Source organism: Hyperolius riggenbachi, chromosome 4 (genome assembly GCF_040937935.1).
Source record: "Hyperolius riggenbachi isolate aHypRig1 chromosome 4, aHypRig1.pri, whole genome shotgun sequence".
Taxonomy (NCBI): domain Eukaryota; kingdom Metazoa; phylum Chordata; class Amphibia; order Anura; family Hyperoliidae; genus Hyperolius; species Hyperolius riggenbachi.
This window is the reverse complement of record NC_090649.1, coordinates 330,835,084-330,854,087: the sequence shown is the minus strand read 5'-3', so window position 1 is coordinate 330,854,087 and position 19,004 is coordinate 330,835,084. Positions and strand designations below refer to the sequence as shown.

The 19,004-nt window shown below is 45.0% G+C and overlaps 1 protein-coding gene and 1 long non-coding RNA gene across 2 annotated transcripts in view; one reads left to right on the top strand and one right to left on the bottom strand.

The window, feature by feature from the left end:
- Positions 1-8,643, bottom strand: part of TOMM20 (translocase of outer mitochondrial membrane 20) — a 28,310-nt gene extending 19,667 nt beyond the window's left edge. The window contains exon 1 of the mRNA XM_068231814.1: positions 8,385-8,643. Within this exon, the coding sequence (XP_068087915.1) occupies positions 8,385-8,511 (127 nt within the window). The 5' untranslated portion in view covers positions 8,512-8,643. The remainder of the gene's footprint in view (positions 1-8,384) is intronic.
- A 42-nt stretch (positions 8,644-8,685) lies between these two features.
- LOC137503978 (uncharacterized) overlaps positions 8,686-19,004 on the top strand; it is a 93,437-nt gene continuing 83,118 nt past the window's right edge. Inside the window, exons 1-2 of the long non-coding RNA XR_011019396.1 lie at positions 8,686-8,736; positions 10,711-10,742. This is a non-coding gene — a long non-coding RNA (uncharacterized lncRNA). The remainder of the gene's footprint in view (positions 8,737-10,710; positions 10,743-19,004) is intronic.

The following is a 19,004-nucleotide window of genomic DNA, read 5'->3' as shown; positions in this document are numbered from 1 at the left end:
ATTCCGTTAGCAGTACGGTGAGTTCATAGAAGTTTTTATTTTTTTGTCACAAGTTAGCGGAAATTGATTTTAATAGTTTTTTTTCACAAAGTGTCATTTTCCGCTAACTTGTGACAAAAAATAAAATCTTCTATGAACTCACCATACTCCTTTCTAGAATGGGGTCATTTGTGGGGTTCCTATACTGCCCTGGCATTTTAGGGGCCCTAAACCGTGAGGAGTAGTCTTGAAACCAAATGTCGCAAAACGACCTGTGAAATCCTAAATGTACTCATTGGACTTTGGGCCCCTTAGCGTACTTAGGGTGTAAAAAAGTGCCACACATGTGGTACCGCCGTACTCAGGAGAAGTAGTATAATGTGTTTTGGGGTGTATTTTTTACACATACCCATGCTGGGTGGGAGAAATCTCTCTGTAAATGACAATTGTTTGATTTTTTTTTTTTTTTTACACACAATTGTCCATTTACAGCGAGATTTCTCCCACCCAGCATGGGTATGTGTAAAAATACACCCCAAAACACATTATACTACTTCTCCTGAGTACGGCGGTACCACATGTGTGACACTTTTTTGCAGCCAAGGTGCGCTAAGGGGCCCAACGTCCTATTCACAGGTCATTTTGAGGCATTTGTTTTCTAGACTACTCCTCACGGTTTAGGGCCCCTAAAATGCCAGGGCAGTATAGGAACCCCACAAGTGACCCCATTTTAGAAAGAAGACACCCCAAGGTATTCCGTTAGGTGTATAGAGAGTTCATAGAAGATTTTATTTTTTGTCACAAGTTAGTGAAAAATGACACTGTGATAAAAAAAATAAAAATAAAAATCAATTTCCGCTAACTTTTGACAAAAAAATAAAATCTATGAACTCGTCATACACCTAACAGAATACCTTGGGTGTCTTTTTTCTAAAATGGGGTCACTTGTGGGGTTCCTATACCGCCCTGGCATTTTACGGGCCTAAAACCGTGAGTAGTCTGGAAACCAAATGTCTCAAAATGACTGTTCAGGGGTATAAGCATCTGCAAATTTTGATGACAGGTGGTCTATGAGGGGGCGAATTTTGTGGAACCGGTCATAAGCAGGGTGGCCTTTTAGATGACAGGTTGTATTGGGCCTGATCTGATGGATAGGAGTGCTAGGGGGTGACAGGAGGTGATTGATGGGTGTCTCAGGGGGTGGTTAGAGGGGAAAATAGATGCAATCAATGCACTGGGGAGGTGATCGGAAGGGGTCTGAGGGGGATCTGAGGGTTTGGCCGAGTGATCAGGAGCCCACACGGGGCAAATTAGGGCCTGATCTGATGGGTAGGTGTGCTAGGGGGTGACAGGAGGTGATTGATGGGTGTCTCAAGGTGTGATTAGAGGGGGGAATAGATGCAAGCAATGCACTGGCGAGGTGATCAGGGCTGGGGTCTGAGGGCGTTCTAAGGGTGTGGGCGGGTGATTGAGTGCCCTAGGGGCAGATAGGTGTCAATCTGATAGGTAGCAGTGACAGGGGGTGATTGATGGGTAATTAGTGGGTGTTTAGGGTAGAGAAGAGATGTAAACACTGCGCTTGGGTGGTGATCTGATGTCGGATCTGCGGGCGATCTATTAGTGTGGGTGGGTGATCAGATTGCCCGCAAGGGGCAGGTTAGGGGGTGATTGATGGGTGGCAGTGACAGGGGGTGATTGATGGGTGGCAGTGACAGGGGGTGATTGATGGGTGATTGACAGGTAATCAGTGGGTTATTACAGGGGAGAACAGATGTAAATATTGCACTGGCGAATTGATAAGGGGGGTCTAAGGGCAATCTGAGCGTGTAGGCGGGTGATTGGGTGCCCGCAAGGGGCAGATTAGAGTCTGATCTGATGGGTAACAGTGACAGGTGGTGATAGGGGGTGATTGACGGGTAATTAGTGGGTGTTTAGGGTAGAGAATAGATGTAAACACTGCACTTGGGAGGTGATCGGACGTCGGATCTGCGGGCGATCTATTGGTGTGAGTGGGTGATCAGATTGCCCGCAAGGGGCAGGTTAGGGGGTGATTGATGGGTGGCAGTGACAGGGGGTGATTGATGGGTGATTGACAGGTGATCAGGGGGATAGATGCATACAGTACACGGGGGGGGGGGGGTCTGGGGAGAATCTGAGGGGTCTGGGGGTGATCAGGAGGGGGCAGGGGGGGAGGGGGGGGGATAAAAAAAAATAGCGTTGACAGATAGTGACAGGGAGTGATTGATGGGTGATTAGGGGGGCGATTGGGTGCAAACAGGGGTCTGGAGGGTGGGCAGGGGTCCTGAGGGGTGCTGTCGGCGATCTGGGGCGGGGGAAATCAGTGTGCTTGGGTGCAGACTAGGGTGGCTGCAGCCTGCCCTGGTGGTCCCTCGGACACTGGGACCACCAGGGCAGGAGGCAGCCTGTATAATACACTTTGCAAACATTACAAAGTGTATTATACACTTTGTATGCGGCGATCGCGGTGTTAACATCCCACCGGCGCTTCCGTATGGCCGGCGGGATGTTGCGGCAGGTGAGCGGCGACAGGCGGAGGATCGCGTCACGGATGACGCGATCGCTCCGCCCATGCCCCTACAAGGACCGCCGCCATTTGTCTATACGGCGGTCCTTGCGGGGTGCACTTCCCGGCCGCCATTTGTCAATACGGCGATCGGGAAGTGGTTAACCAGTCCCCCATATGTTTACCTGGAGGTCTGTTGGCTCCCAATAGGAGTTCCTGGCAGTCTAGTTGACCCCATGCCGGAGAGTATCTCAGTTTCCTTGGTAGTCTGGTTGGTACTTCCCATGGTTTCTCTGGTGGTCTGTAGATGCCCTAATGGACTAGTGTGTCTCTCTGGCGGCAGACATTTTTGCTGCCAGTAATCACTACGATCAGCGGCGATAGTGATCATGTGATCAGGAGCCAATCGGCATGCCTTCTGATCAGTGAGATGTGAGCTGTCATGACAGTTGAATCTTCCCCTTCGGGTACATGTGATTGCAGCGGGACTAAGGTCAGTTACATCCTATCAGCAGCAAACAGCCACAAACAAGACGTAACTGTAACCTCCAGGGCTGTGGAGTCGGGAGTAAAAGCAGTTTTGACTACCTGGAATTGGAGGTTTCATAAAACTGGCCGGATTTGTACTCTTTACTGCCCTAGGCCACTGTCACCAGCTGCCCCCCTTCTGTAGAGGTAGCGAGATTATCTCCCCCCCCCCCCCCCCCCCCCCCCAAGTATAGGTAGCTAGATGACTCCTCCCCCCTTTCCTTCCAGTATGGGTAGCCAGATGACCCCTCCCCCGTGCCCTCTAGTATATGTATAGCCAGATTACTCCTCCCCCATTCCCTCCAGGATAGGTAGCCAGATGTCTCCCTTAATCCCTCCTTTGCCCCCTCCCCCACCTTTCAGTATAGGTAGCCAGCTCGCCTTCACACCACAGCAGCCATCTGTGTCACTAATTTCTCTGCTTGTCTGTAGTGCAGAAGCTATCTCTTCCTATCCGTCTCCACTGCTGCCCAAGTCCATAGCCACCGGCCACAATGCAAATGTTCACAGAGAGCAAAGTGGTTGCTGCACAGGCAGCTAGCAGCAGAGTACTGCGGTCAGGCACTCGCCAGGTCACCCTGCATTGCAGCATTTGCATGCTTGCAAATGCTGCACCACTTTAGCCTGCTGCTTTGGTGCCCTTCCTCGTGTGGTGCCCTAGGCACCGAAATGGCCTTGGCCGAAATCCGGCCCTGCTGGTAACATCCTTGCTCCCAAACAGGGTTGTGCAGTCGGAGTAATTTTGGGTACCTGGAGTCGGAGTTGGTAGTTGCATAAACTGAGGAGTTGGATGATTTTTGTACCAAAGCCACAGCCCTGATAAATATTAGACTAAGGAGTCAAGGAATCAGAGCAATTTTGGGTACCTGGAGTTGCAGTTAGTGATTTCATAAACTGAGGAGTTGGGAGTCAGGTGATTTTTGTACCGACTCCACAGCCCTGGCCCCAAAGGGGCTAAGCGTAAATCTGATGGTGAACAGAAAGTTACAATCGGTTATAATATAGTCACAAATACATTGCTACATGTTGACTTATTCATCGCCCCTGCCTTAACCTGTGTGGAGGCTGCAGATTCAGCTATTTAAAAAGGACAACTGAAGTGAGAAGTATATGGAGGCTATCATATGTATTTCCTTTTAAACAATACCAGTTGCCTGGCATCCCTGCTGATCCATTTGGCTGTTGCAGTGTCTGAATAACACCAGAAACAAGCATTCACCTAATCTTGTCAAATCTGACAATGCTTGCTTGTTTGGAGTCTAGAGCTAAAAGTATTATGCTGGGCACACACAGCTCGATTTTGCTGCTCTATTCCGCGCCTGATCGCTTTCCGCGCTCGATTCTGCAGCCGATTCTCTTATCTTACGCTTTTTTTTTTATCTTTTCCCATTGTCCTCTATGCAGAATCAAGCACAAGAAACGATCGGGCAGGAAATCGGACATGTCGGAAATGATCTATCGAGCCATCGAAATGGCTCAGAATCGAGCCGTGTATTCCTAGCATTAGAGGCAGACGATCAGCAGGACAGCCAGGCAACTGGTATTGCTTAGGCCTTAAGCTCAACACACACCATACAATCTTGGTTGCACAGATTTACCAAATCTATGTAGTATAAGAGCCAACAGATTGAAAATACCTTGAATGATTGAGTGGATAAGCTCTTATACTACATGAAAGTGGTAAGATTGAACAAGCAAGATTGTATGGTGTGTGTTGAGCCTTAGGCAAACATGCAGATTAATGAGTGGACTGACATCTTTAAAATGAACTATTGAAGACTTTAAAGGAGAACTGTAGTGAGAGGTATATGGAGGCTGCCATATTGATTTCCTTTTAAGCTATACCAGTTGCCTGGCAGCCCTGCTGATCTATTTGGCTGCAGTAGTGTGAATCACACCAGAAACAAGCATGCAGCTAATCTTGTCAGATCTTACAAAAATGTCAAACACCAGATCTGCTGCATGCTTGTTCAGGGTCTAGGGCTAAAAGTATTGGAGGCAGAGGATCTGCAGGATAGCCAGGTAACTGGTATTGCTTAAAAGTAAATCAATATGGTAGCCTCCATATACCTTTCACTACAGTTCTCCTTTAAAGACCATGGACCCAACAATACTTCTGCATGGACAAAACTTTAGATGAGGTTTCCGTCAACTGAAGCATAGGGCCAGCATTGTTAGATCACCTGCTGCAGCGAAATGCGATTTCAGTTTATTTTTTAAATCCCAATCTGGAAGATTCTTTAACCCTGAAAACATAGTACCATAAGATTTGCCAAGGGCCTAGATATAACTGACACATCCTGATACATATGCCACTTAGAGACAAATCATATTAGGACACAGAGGCAAGTTGTGTATACAATGACCAGCCTCTGTGTCCTGTCATTGCTCCTCCAGCTCCCCCTCCCCCCCAGGGCTCTGCTGTCCCCAATAACAAAAGTGCCAGGCTAGCGACACTCAGATTGTCGATAGCCTGCCATTTACCTCATGCTACTAGTCACCGCCGCTCCCCGCCTCCTGTATAGTGCGGGTCCTCACCTGTGTCCCTTCCCTCACCGCCTCCGTAAGCTTTCTCTAATCAGCTTACAGAGGCAGGGAGGGAAGGGACACAGGCAGAGGAGTGGCGGTGAGTGGCAGCATGAGGTAAATAGCAGGCTTGTGACAATCTGCGTGTCACTAGCCTGGCGCTTTTGTTATTGGGGAGCAGCAGAACCCCGGGGGGGGGGGGGGCTGGGTGTGGAGGAGCAATGAAAGGACACAGAAGCTGGTCATTGTATACACAACTTGCCTCTGTGTCCTAATATGATTTGTCAAACCCACCTCAGGTTCTCTTTAACCTCCCTGGTGTTATGATTATTTCCAGATTTAAGGTCTAAAAGCCATAACATTTTTTCACAAGCTTTTAGACCCCAAGAACAAAAACATACTCCAGAGAACCCACTTAGGCACAGGATTACCACCATGTTCTGCGGTTTTCTGTCCCAAGCCTGACTCAGGATTAAAGCTAATGGGAACCTGAATTTTTTTATTTTTTTTTAAACATAAAAACATGTCTGTGTTGCAAATTAAAAACAGTCTCTTACTGGTATTTGCCACTCCCCGGCCCCTGGGTCCAGTAATTCAGCCCCATAATCGATTTCCCCGCTTTCCAAGATGGCTGCTGACCTTTTCTATATCCTCCAGGTCAGCAGCCTTTTCCTGTGTGCAACACCGCGGTTGTAGCTGCGTGTGATTTGGCTCTGCGAGATGAAAGAAGTGTGCAGCACGGCCATGTGCTCGTGTGCGTACTGTAGAGCACGAGCGTGCACGTGTCACAGCAGTGTGTATATAGAACGGAACGGCCATCTGCCGTGCACCTTACGAGTGAAGGTACGTTAGGGTAAAAAAATACCTTCTCTCTGCTTACTAACTTATGAATCTCTTGTGTCTCCCAAGATGCCGAGCGAGCAGGAAGACGTCACTGTGCGTGCTCAGTGAGGGAGACCACAGAGCCGCGCATTCATGTGAACGCGGACAGGCGGGGCGGGGAGGAGAACGCTAGACATGACAGAGCAGGGGAAAGAAGCTCTGCCTCCTCAAAACCATCAGTTTTTCGACCGAAACGGTCAAACTCAAGGCTGACTTATGCTCAATTCTGCAGCAGAAGGGGTAAGTGAACACATTAGAAGAGAAAAATAAAAAGCTGAAAGGTACTATATTTGAATGAAGTTTTAAAAACCAGTTCCCATTCACTTTAAATAGGCTATACAGCCTGAAATGATATTTTTATCTAATGATGTAAGCGTCTTGTGATTTAAAAGTAAAGCTGGGTCTAGACGTAGCGATCCGGCTCGATTAGCCGCCGGATCGCCTCTGCCGCATCCCCGCCGCAGCCCCGCTCGCGCATCGGATTCGATCCCTCCTCGCCGGCGCCGCTTATCTTCCGCTCGGTTCCCTGCCATTCGTGGGGAACGAGCAGGGAATCGCCGGCAGCGAGATCGGACCTGTCGGATCTTATCAATCGAGCCGCATCAGGGGCTCGATTGATAAGATAAGACACATCGCTCCGTGTAGAGGGGGCTTTATACTTACCTGCTAGCCTGTTCCTCCGAAAAACCTGAAGCAGCTTGGCCACCGGGGTATGTCATGTAGCCCCACACCCCTGCTGAAAAAAACGCCATTCTTTTTTCTATCTCAAATAGAGAAAATAGAATGATGTGTTCTCAGCAGGGCTACACCATGGAACCTGGCGGTCACACAGGGGGAATAAGCTGGCAGGTAAATAGGTACTTCTACGTTAGCCGGGCGCATCCGGCAGGTGGCGCTAATTACTATTCCCCCTCCAAGCTGACATGGATAGTAGGGAAAGATGTAACTCTGGTGGAGTTTTGTCACCACCTGCCGGATGCGCCCGGCTAACGGATAAGTACCAGTAAATATATAATATTAATTCCAACATTTGTATAACACTTTTCTCCTGTCAGATTCAAAGCGCTTAAGAGCTGCAGCCACTAAGGGCACGCTCAGAAGGCCCCCCTGAAGTGTTCGGCAGTACTGATAGTCATGTCTAGGAGAACTCATGGAGAAGCATATAATTTGTTTGATCAGCCAATTTGCAAAGCTCTGATTTGCTGTGATCATACCCTGCTTTAGCACATGATCTTGACTAGCAAATCAGGTACTTGCATATCTATCACCTGACCAAAATGATCATATGCTTTTCCTTCAGTTCTACTAGACATGACCGTCACTATTAGGGAGTCTTGCCCAAGGTCTCTTTACTAAATAGGTATTGGCTAGGGAGAGCAAAGATTTGAACCCCGGTCTCCTATATCAGGGGAAGTGTCCTTAACCAGTACACTATCCAGCAAATACTGTATAACTTTTAAATGACAAACTGCTAACCTTAGATAAAAATGTTATTTTAGGCTGTATAACCTCTTCAACTTTCTGCACCATTTTACAATCCTATTTTAAGGACATCTGAAGTGAAAGGGATTTGGAAGCTGCTACATTTTGCCATAGGCCCTGAACAAGCATGCAGATTAGAGGTTACTGACTGAAGGCTGACTGCATTTGCCACATGCTGGTTTCAGGTGTGCTATCAAAACTCTAATGATGCCAGACAAATCAACAGGATTGCTAGGCAATCCCTCTCACATCAAGTGGTTAAAACCCAGTTCCATGGTTTCTAGAGTCTACCCTTATAAACCCACAGCTTAACCTAGCTTTCCCACAGATAGCACATGATGGCTCTAATATGTAGCATCTTTGAAGGCAACACCACACGAGAAATCCACTTCTGAGGAGTCACGCTGCTGTAGCTGGATAGCAGCAGTGTGTTATTATGGAACACCATGGTCGGGGATCTTACTCTCTCGCAGCCGGTTCTTGAAGTTGGGGTCACTCCTCCGCTTCCTGTCGAAATAAATGCAGTAGCCCAGAAACAAGGCGCCGCACACTCCAGCTGCGATGGCGCTGGTCTTCCCCACAACAACCATTTTGTCCTGGCTTTCTGCTCCGCTTTCACAGAGGTCACACGCCGAAGCCGCCGCTGCACACACCACCTGCGCTATTGCTCTTTCCGCCTGCACCCTTGAAGCAGAATAAGGAACGTCTCTCAATGATGACGTCATTTGCACACGACGGGAACGTGTTTTTTTCACGCTTTTCTGCACTAGCTGTAGCAGACTCTCAGACAGATGTAGTAATGGCAGTCTAAAGAGGCGAGTGCCGTTGTCGCTCTTTTAGAGGGATAGCTACATTTACATCTCCTAAAAATGTAGTTATGTAACTGCTCTCTCTGTCGCCTTTTCTTCTCACCCTACTTACGTTTGTGAGAATCTGTGTATCTCCTAAAACGTAGTTCTGTAACTGTAAACGTTATTCTTCTCGAAATTGATTTGAAGCTTTAGTTTCTAATGCTAATACAAAGGAAACTAATACTTATAAAAAAAAAGCACCCTATGGATTGAGTAATGAAAATCAATCTCGTATGCATTCTTAATATGTGTGAGTAGGGATGAGCATTCCGAATTTTTAACTGGTTTCGAATGATTCATAACGGAGCACCTATGTACAGCAAACTGTGGCAGGGTTAATGAGCCATTGACACCACCTCCATGCACTGCCCTCCATGGTGCATTCCAGCTCTAAATACTTCCTCCTTCATAGCTGCACCATGGAGGGCAGCACAGTAAGGTGGTGCAATGCCAGGTTTTGCAGGTACGTCAGCGCTTTTTGTCACCTGCATGCGCAACAGGGTCCTTTTCTTTCTCCTGCCTATGTCACTGTGCTGCGTGTCATCACACATATGCGCAGTGTATTCTCAATTACAGTTCACCCTAGAGTCTTTACATTGTAGGCCTCTTACACCCCCACACACCCAATCAACCTCTGTGCAAATTTGCAGCCCCTGGTTCCCGATATATGGCATACGAATCTTGTGAACTAGCAGGCCCAGGCTGGGGGCTACAAATTTGCACAGAGGGAGATCGGGATTTTGGGTGTTTAAGAGGGCTGCAATTTAAAGAATTTATGGTGATCTGTAATTGAAAATACACCTTGCATGCACATGACGACGCACAGTGCAGTCATGTAGGCCGCAGCATCAAGGATGCGTTAACTCCCCCCCCTGGGGGCTACAAATTTGCACAGAGGGCGATCAGGGGATTTTGGGTGTGTAAGAGGGCTGCAATTTAAAGAACTTATGGTGAACTGTAATTGAAAATACACTGCGCATGCACATGAAGACGCACAGTGCAGTCATGTAGGCCGCAGCATCAAGGATGCGTTAACTCCCCCTGCTGCGGTCCACTGTACTTGAAATCTGTGCTCTGTTCTGAATCATTTTGGACAAGAAACATTTGGATTTGGAACACTCATCCCTATGTGTGAGGTGTGGCAGTGGCAGGTGTAGGAAAAAAAACTGAAAATCTCCTAGCAGTGCACACCGAGCGGTTTTGGATGCGATCCACCGGCCGCATCCGCCTGTAAAACCACTTGGCTAATGTATTTCAATGGGATGGTGCACACCGCCGGTTTGAGGTTTGTAGCAAACCGCAAACGTGCCTTCTGCTGAATGTTTGCGGTTTGCAGAAGCGTTTCTGCCTCAATGTAAAGAATAGGAAAAACGCAAACCGATCTGAAAAACGCTACATCAGAGCAGTTTGCCAGGCGTTTTTGTTACAGAAGCTGTTCAGTAACAGCTTTTACTGTAACAGTATAAGTAATCTGCTACCCAAAAACACTCCCAAAACCACTAGGCATGTTTAGAAAACGACTCTAAACATGCCTAGAATCACTCTGCAATCCGCTCCAAAAACCTCTAGCGTTTTGAGGATCTGCTAGCGGTTTTGGTGTGCACTGGGCCTAAAACACAGAGCTAAAGGATGTTCACATCCATCCACACCAAATGGAAAAAAATACACTCTACATAGTGCCCCATGACCTTCATGCACAGCAAATGCAGTTGACACACCCACGGTGCACACATAACCTATCATAATAAAATGTGCTCTCACTCCATGCAATAAACTGTACAGACATTCCCCTACTTACATATTTTTTATGTCAAATGTAACAGTATTGTATAAATTGTTGGTAGTAGTTTAAAACACTTTAAAAGCACATTGAAAACAACCAAAAACAGTTTACACTATCTGTCCAAAAGTAAATCAGTTAACTATGTTTCTCCACAGGATTCAGACAAGCTTCAGAACGGAACCTGTTTGTAAGTAGGGGACTGCCTGTAGTTGAAAATATATATCCATATTACCTAGTGTACCTACATATTATAAGGAAAAAAAACATGAATTGTTACTTCCACCCCCTCTTAGTTCCATGTTGTTAGCAGGTATCCTACACACAGCCACAGACCATCAATAATGTATTACTTACACATACACTTCAGTCTGCAGTACTAATGACTAATCACCCAAATGGGCCCCACCAGTCGTCATGCCCCATTTGTGCCCTCCAAAAGTTTTGACGCTGGAGCCACCACTGCATGGTAAGTGTACCACAGCACAGTAAGTTAATATAAATAATATAGTGCAGGACAGATTCTTTCTTTATGGGCCAAAATGTGCTTGCATCCTATGCTCTCTGTCTGCAGCTGGTGGCCAAGACAGTAAAGGGTGACTGTGAAAAAAGAAAGAAGAACAAAAGATGCCAGACTACATTTTCTGAAATCAGCAGTATTGTAGAATAACTGATAGGCCTGCAACCACCAATAGCTAATCACACCTTACTGAAACTAGCATTTAAGCTTTATTCAGTATAGTAACATTAACTTTTGCTCACATATGATGCAGTGCTTTGTGACACAGCACCACTGACTCTGAGCTGTGGCCAGCTAAATGCTCTTGTTCAGGTACCATTAAATAAGATTTTTTTCCACGGTACTGAGTATGTTCAGTTCCACTAAGCCAGCCAAAAACATAGAGAGAGTGCCCTACCCCCTAAAGGGGAATGCACCTGTCAACAGTGGTATGTGGGTCCAAAATGGAGGTACAACATAATTCCACCACTTCAACTCTAGAGCTCTGTCCCACAAGTGGGCATGAGGGCTTTTTAGGCAAATCCCCTTGTATGTTGTAGTGTTCAATAATAGGAGTGATTGGACTAGTGCCCCCGCTCTGGATAAGTGTACAGAGTCTCCTTAGACCCCTTACACTTTGATCCAAAGTGTGTAAAAGTTTGTGTCAATAAAATTACACAGGTTGTTAGAGTATTTTATTCTTAAGTCTGTTTCTGCAGTTGTTTGACAAATGAAGAGGTCTCAGAGAAGAACCCTGAAAACTTCAAAATCGTACAACAAACTGTACTTTTATTCACTGACTTGTACATGTCGGTAATTATCGAGCCATCTAAATGGCTCAGAATCGAGCTGTGTATTCCCAGCATAATGTTTAAAGGGGCCCATACACTGGTCGATTTCAGCCATCGATTGATCAGAAATTGATTCTATCAAATTCCCCATTCAATCGATTTGCGGACGATTTCGATCGATTTGGACAGGATGGAAGCAGCAGCAGATTGATGGCCCATAGAGTTGCATTGGATCTAATGGTCTAATATTGCATTTAGATAGATTTCCAATAGATTTCATTCTGAAATCTGTTCCTAGTGTGTGGCACACATCAGATAGATTCCTGTCAGATTGGACTTGAGAGGCATCTGCCAGAAATCTATCTGATGGTCGAATCTGCTGCAAATCTATAAGTGTATGACCACCTTAAGGAGACTCCTGTACATATTAGCTGGAGCAGGGGTGCTTATCTGATTGGTCAGATTACAGGAACTGTAGCAGATAAGGTTTGTGGAGGCTGAGCTGGAGCACAATAACGGTGGCCATACACTTATAGATTTGCAGCAGATTCGACCATCAGATAGATTTCTGTCAGATGCCTATCAGGTCGAATCTGACAGGAATCTATCTGATGTGTTCCACACAGTAGGAATCGAATTTCAATAGATTTCAGAATTAAATTGATTAAAATTCGATCAAAATGCAGTACTGCACCATTCGATCCAATGTAACCCTATGGGCCATCGTTCGGCTGCCAGCAGCCGATCAACCGAGATTTTCCATCTAGACCGATCAATCAAATCGATCGAAATCGGCCGGAAATCGATCGAGCAGCTGATCGATCATGCTTTCTGCTGCATCAATTTCTAGCCGATTCGATCAAAACGGCCATCCATCGAATCAGCCGTCGATGGATGGCTAAAATCGACCAGTGTATGGCCTGCTTAAGCCTTTGGAAGCTGAGCTGGAGACAAAGTCTATGGAGGCTAGGTCAATATGAAGTCTGGCAAGGTTTGAGTAGCAGGAATCTAGTAAGGCAGGCCTGCAACAGCAGGTGTCTCTCTGAGCAGTGGGCTGAATGGCAGTAGAAGATGGCAGTATGAAGTGCGGTAGAATCTCTCAGGGAAGCAGGGAATTGAGTCAATATCTTGCTGGATGGCATACTGCAGCATGGCTGGCCAAGTAAAAGTGTGGCAGAAAGACTAAGTAATTGGCTGAAGTGTAGCCAAGTCTAGCTGAACAGCAGGTAGAAGCATGGCAGAGTATTTATGTGAAGTAACCAAAGTGCAGAATACCAGAGTCTGGTAAAACACTGGGCTGAGACTTTGCGGAGGCTTGGCTGAGCAGCATGCTGGAACTCTCTAGCTGAGCTGCAGGTTGGGACATTTGAATACACTGGCTGTGTAGCAGGCCAAAACTCTGCAGACACTAGCTAGGCTACAGGCTAAAACTCTGTACATGCTGGCTTGCAGAAAATGGCTGTATAACAGGGTAAAAGTCTACAGAATCTAGGTGGGCATCTGGCTGGGTTTCTGGTGGAGCAGCAGCCTTAGTCTCTGATGGAACAGCAGGCTGACTTTCTGGTTGTGCAGCAGGACAGGACTGTGGGTAAGCAGCAGTGTGGATCTTTAGCTAAGCGGCAGACTGGAATTTTGGTTGAGCAGCAGGCTGGACCCTAGACAAGATCCTTGTGGTGATATATTGGGGTGCTGATAATGTTAAGGATAATAACAGAACATATTTCTGTCCTGTATCTGTCTACTGGGTAAAACCTCAGATGTGTATTGTGCTTGGGAGTAATTGGTCACCTGGCCAGAGTAAACTGAAGGCTAATGTGAGTCTGCATGTAAATGTACATTACCTCCGCCCTCATTGTCCAGCAGGGTAAACTGTGTCTACTGCTAATTAGCTGCCAATTGAGGAAGAATAGGCTGGTCGGCATGGCTTTTGAACTCCGGAGTCAGCCATTGTCCCATTATACAAAGCAAGCCTACCAGAGTCTTGGGGACAGGGGAAGCTGACACCTGAAGGTTTGAAATTTACATGACAGCCGGCTGGAAGGGGTTGGAAATCTCTGCAGACTTTAAAAACGGAGACAGGAAAGCTTTGATGCTAGGAAATAATGTTGAGGAAGCCTTTTGATGTCTGTTAGGATACAATCTTACCTGTTGAATTCTGCAACCTTCAAAAAGCTAAAACAGGAACCCTTTAAAGTTCGCATATCACAGGAAGACTATGACAAGCGTTCGGTGATGTCACAATCTAGGAGATTGCATTAGTTCCTGGGGGCTGGACATTAAATGCCCCAGGGGACACTTCAGATTATTTAAGTTGGTCCAGGACAGTCACAGGGCATCTTCTCCTGGAGATAGTGCATAGCTAGGGATGATCTCGACTCCTGGTCGAAAAAACAGCGTTCTGCCGTCAAACAACGTTTTAACGTACGCTGGTAATGTTCATTTTTCCCCCCGTTTATTTTACGCAACTGTCCTTGTGTGTAACTTTGGTTTTTAACTCTGTAATGTTTATTTTGTTTTTGTAATCTTTTGTATATATTCTTTTCTGCACTGTTCCACGTTTTCCTGGAATATTAAATCGTTATTTAATAAGCTTGACTTCTGCTGTACTAAACTAACACTCACAGCCTAGAAGAGACTGCAGTGCAACTGTGTATAAGTCCATGCCTAATTGTATGCTTGAACAACACTACCATATGAAATTGTAATTGCATTGTGTGTATGGGGCACTTCTGCGCTCGACAGCAGAGTGGGAGTGGCTAACAGTATCGTTCGGAACGACTGTTAGTGCTTTTGCTGCACGACAGTGTAACTTGCATTACAAGTCAGTGCCTGATTGTGCTGTGTTACTGTACAACTGTACTGTGTGTGTGGGTGCGTGGCGTTCCCGTATTCGGCCTAAAGCGCAAAGCTGACCCGAATACGAAAACGCGGATTGCGCGCTGAGGACTCGACAGCAGAGTGGACGTGTCTAGCAAACCGCTAGTGGTGGCAGTGAGAAGTGTTCTGAGGGGTCACAGCCTTGTTTGTAGCTTGAATAAGGCTGCTCCCCGCTTGATCTGGTCAAACCCGCAGTCGGGAACCGTATACGCAGGCGTGCCGCGGGCCGGTTCCTGACAGTCCTGACTGAGGCAGCCTGGATAGCACCAGGTAAGGTATTAAAGCGGAATGAAACCCAGCATTTCTTCTTTGCTCTAAAAAATTATTTACAGCATATTATATACTACCAGCATTTTTTTTTTACTAGAACAGCATTCAGAGGGTTACACACAGGACTTGAAAGTTCAGTGCAGAGAAATCTGGACACATCCAAAGTGGAGATAATGTTATCTTGTGTTTACTTAATTGTATCAAGTGAGGAATGTGACACATACTCTGACTGTGAAGAAGCTCCTGGACACAGACATACACTCAAAGCATTGCTGCCTTCAGTGCATAATGAATAAAACCAGTTAAGAATAAAATGCAAAGACAGCTCTCAAAGCAAAAAACTGTACTTTTGGGAACTTGTAATTTCTAAATGAATAATAATACTTATGCACAAATGGAAATATGATAACCGTATGGCATATAAAAAGTAGGAAAACATGTTTTTATTGAATATTATGTCAGGGTTTTATACCGCTTTAATAGAATAAAACCAGAAACCAAACAAGGCTTCAGTTGACAAAAAGAGGGACAGCAAGAGTGTATATAGTAGTGTAGTATGCACTGGTAAATGAAGGTGTGTGGAAAGAGTATGTGCAATATACTCACAAGTCAGGATTACCGCATAGGCAACCACTGTAAAGGCAGGTGGGAAGATTAGACCTGTCCCCACTCAGGATTAAAAAAGTCGTTCTTTGTAGATTAATGAAAAAGGGGTAACACCCCTCCACCAAGGGTGGATATGTATAAAATAGTATGGATACAGAGGCGCCAGAAGGATAAAAAGACTAGGTTAAGACTTCAGTTGAGGCATATTGGCGTGGGATGGACTGTAGCATCGCTGCATTTCTCTGGGTGGTGATCCCCACAAGGCAGAGCCTGGTGGGGTGCAAGTGCTTAATGAAGGCAGTCTGGAGACCTGACAAGGTCTTATCAAAAATGGACGGAAGGAGAATGAAGCTGTGTTGGGTTGAAGGCTCTAGCAGAGCAGAGAAAACAGTAAACGGTATTAAAATATGTATGGTCTGGTCAGCAGGGTGGAGTGGACTCTGGCTACGCAGCAGGCTGGAAAGGGCCTGGTCTGGCTGTGTGGCAGGCAGCTTGAATGGAGCCGGGTCTGGCTGGACAGCATTCCATGCTGGAGATTGTTTGAGGTTTTGAAGGCAGAGCTCTGACCAGGGATGCTAGAAGCAGGTCAGCAGGTGGAGTTGGAAATACTGTGAATGTTGGAAGCACTGTTTAGTAATTGCTGGATGGATGCTATTAAAAAGAATCTACGTTTTGTTTGGACCTTGTCTTGAGGAAAATTCCGGAGGCCAAGGAATTCTTTTTATTTATGGATACCTTATAGTCAGATTTCCACTCTAAACCATAGATTGGTATATGTTTTACTGCCAAGTGTTGTGATTTGTGGACAGAGATTGAAGTAAGCAGAGGGTTAATAAGAGAATTTGAGTTAAAACAGTTACGCTAGATACCATTTTGTGCCAGGCTGAAATTAGAAGAGAGTCCTGCTTATAACTGTAGATTTTTAGAGGAGAACAGGCAGGGCTGTGGAGTCGGTACAAAAATCATCCAACTCCAACTCCGAAGCTTATGAAACCACAGACTCAGGCTCCAACTCCGACTCCAGGTACCCAAAATAGCTCTGACTCCGACTCCTTAGTCTAATACTTACCAGGGCTGTGGATTTGGTACAAAAATCATCCGGCTGACTCCTCAGTTTATGAAACCACCGACTCCGACTCCAGGTTCCCAAAATTGTTTTGACTCGTCGACTCAGACTCCACAGCCCCGATAACAGGTACTGCTTTCTTGAATACTTCTCTAAAACCTAAATATAGTTTGTTGAAATGGATTAGAACAGTCCAGTCACGGTTGAATGGGCTAACAATAAATCACCTAAAAACTGGGTTTTAGTGGAACAGGAGTCAGCCGGAATTGGAGCACAAGCTTAGGGTGGGTGAAAGTTTGGGAAGAAAATAAGCTAAATGGGACAATCCTCTTATGACAGCAACTATAAAGACAATGAGGAGATGTCTTCCCTCATGAAGTCTGGCATCCTTCCCGGGCAAATTATAACCCTTATGTGACAATCAGTCTTTTACCCCGGCCTGACATTCCCTTTTTACAGAATTGGCTGGCTGGTGGTTGCAGTTAATTATTTCATCACACAGGGGGCCATATGCAATTCACTTATTCTCCAAAGTTTTCTCCAAGGAGATAAATTTTCATCCTCTATTTAAAATAACTTTTCAGCACGTTGCAGCTGAGAAAGTACCAAAAAGTAAGTGAAAAAGTACTAAAATTATTTTGAGTATTTTCTAACTTGTTGATGGGTTAAAAGTCATTTTATAGATAAGTTGTGAAAATGTCGCCTAGTAGAAAATGCAGGAGAAAAAGCTAATTGCATATGGCCCAAGGTGTGGTTAAATCCTTATAAGAAATGTCTACTCTCCGAGAAGATATTAAATTCAATGAGGCACTATCTTAACTCCCTGAGAAAATGTTTGAGAACCTTATACTTACTGAGACTACACCTTGACATCTAGGCCCATATGCAATTAACTTTTTCTCTTGAGTTTTCTCTCGGGAGATAATTTTTCAACTTCTTTTAAAAATAACTTTTCAGCCATTTACAATGGAAAAGTACCAAAAAGTTGGTGAAAATGTACTTTAAAAATAATTTTGAGTTTTTTCTTCCATGCTGGAAGCTTAAAAGGCATTTTATTAACAAGGTGTGAAAAAATATCACCTAAGAGAAAACTAAAGAGAAAAAGTTAATTTCATACAGGCCCTAGTAATCCCAGGGTCCAACAAGCTTAAATTACAAGATGAATGGGAGGAAGATTTGGGGAAAACTATCGATGAGGAACAGTGGCAAAATATATTCATGTTAAATCATAAGGGATCCCTGAGTGTTAACACCCAAGAATTTGGAAACAAAATCCTGTTGCAGTGGTACAAGACCCCATCAATTCTACAGAAAATGTACCCTTCTGTTTCAGACTCCTGTTGGAGATTTGGACTACATAAAGGTACTATTTTTCATATTTTTTGGACATGTCCATTACTTGAGCCCTATTAGAAGCAAGTCCACCAGTTGATGGAGCACATCATATGTGGTAAAATAGTTTGCTCTCTAGGCACCTTTTTATTGCATGACACACCTGAATCTGTGAAATTGTATAAGAAATCACTAACAAATCATATGAGAAACGTGGCTAGGGCCTTAATCCCACTGAATTGGAAGTCCGCTAGCCCACCATCAATTAAGGCATGGCTTAAGTAAGTGGACTCCATTGAGGCTATGGAGGAGTTAATACTCCCTTCTCAGAACGGTAATGAACAATACACTATCATGTGGTCTGTTTGGGTGGACTTCCAATACTCTGCTGATTATAAAAATATTATGATGTCCTGAGGAGTCTCTATTTGATTGTTTAGCAGGCCTTCTTCATTTTTCTTAACAAAGATTTTTATTGTGCAAATTTCAATACAAACATATATAACAAGAAAATGAAAGTACTTTTTACAATCGCATAACATGTGACAGCTATTATTCTAGCATATAGACAGGTTGCTTAGGTTGATATAAAAAGATCCATAAGTCATATATAAAGTATAGAAACCGTCACAAGATCCTATACTATGCACATTGCATTTCACATACTTTAAAATAGGAGTATAATGAAAACAAGTAGAGAAAGAGTAGGGAACATTGCATCAGGATCCTATAACATAGCTGATGAGTAAGTAAATTCTATAAGCAGGGTTCAGTGGAGAATACATACGAGTTGGCATAATCAGGCATGAGGGAGACAATTAATGTATAGTATATGAGGGGCACAGGGGTAATTTTTAGTGGATACAACTTGCAGCTTGGGGAGGGACATTATGTATATTCATAATTTGTGCGTACACTTCTTTAGTCTGAAAATCTATCCATAAAGCCCAAGTAAGGTAATGTTTATGTCGGGCGGATCGCTCAGAAGCAGCCGTATCAGTCCGCCGACAG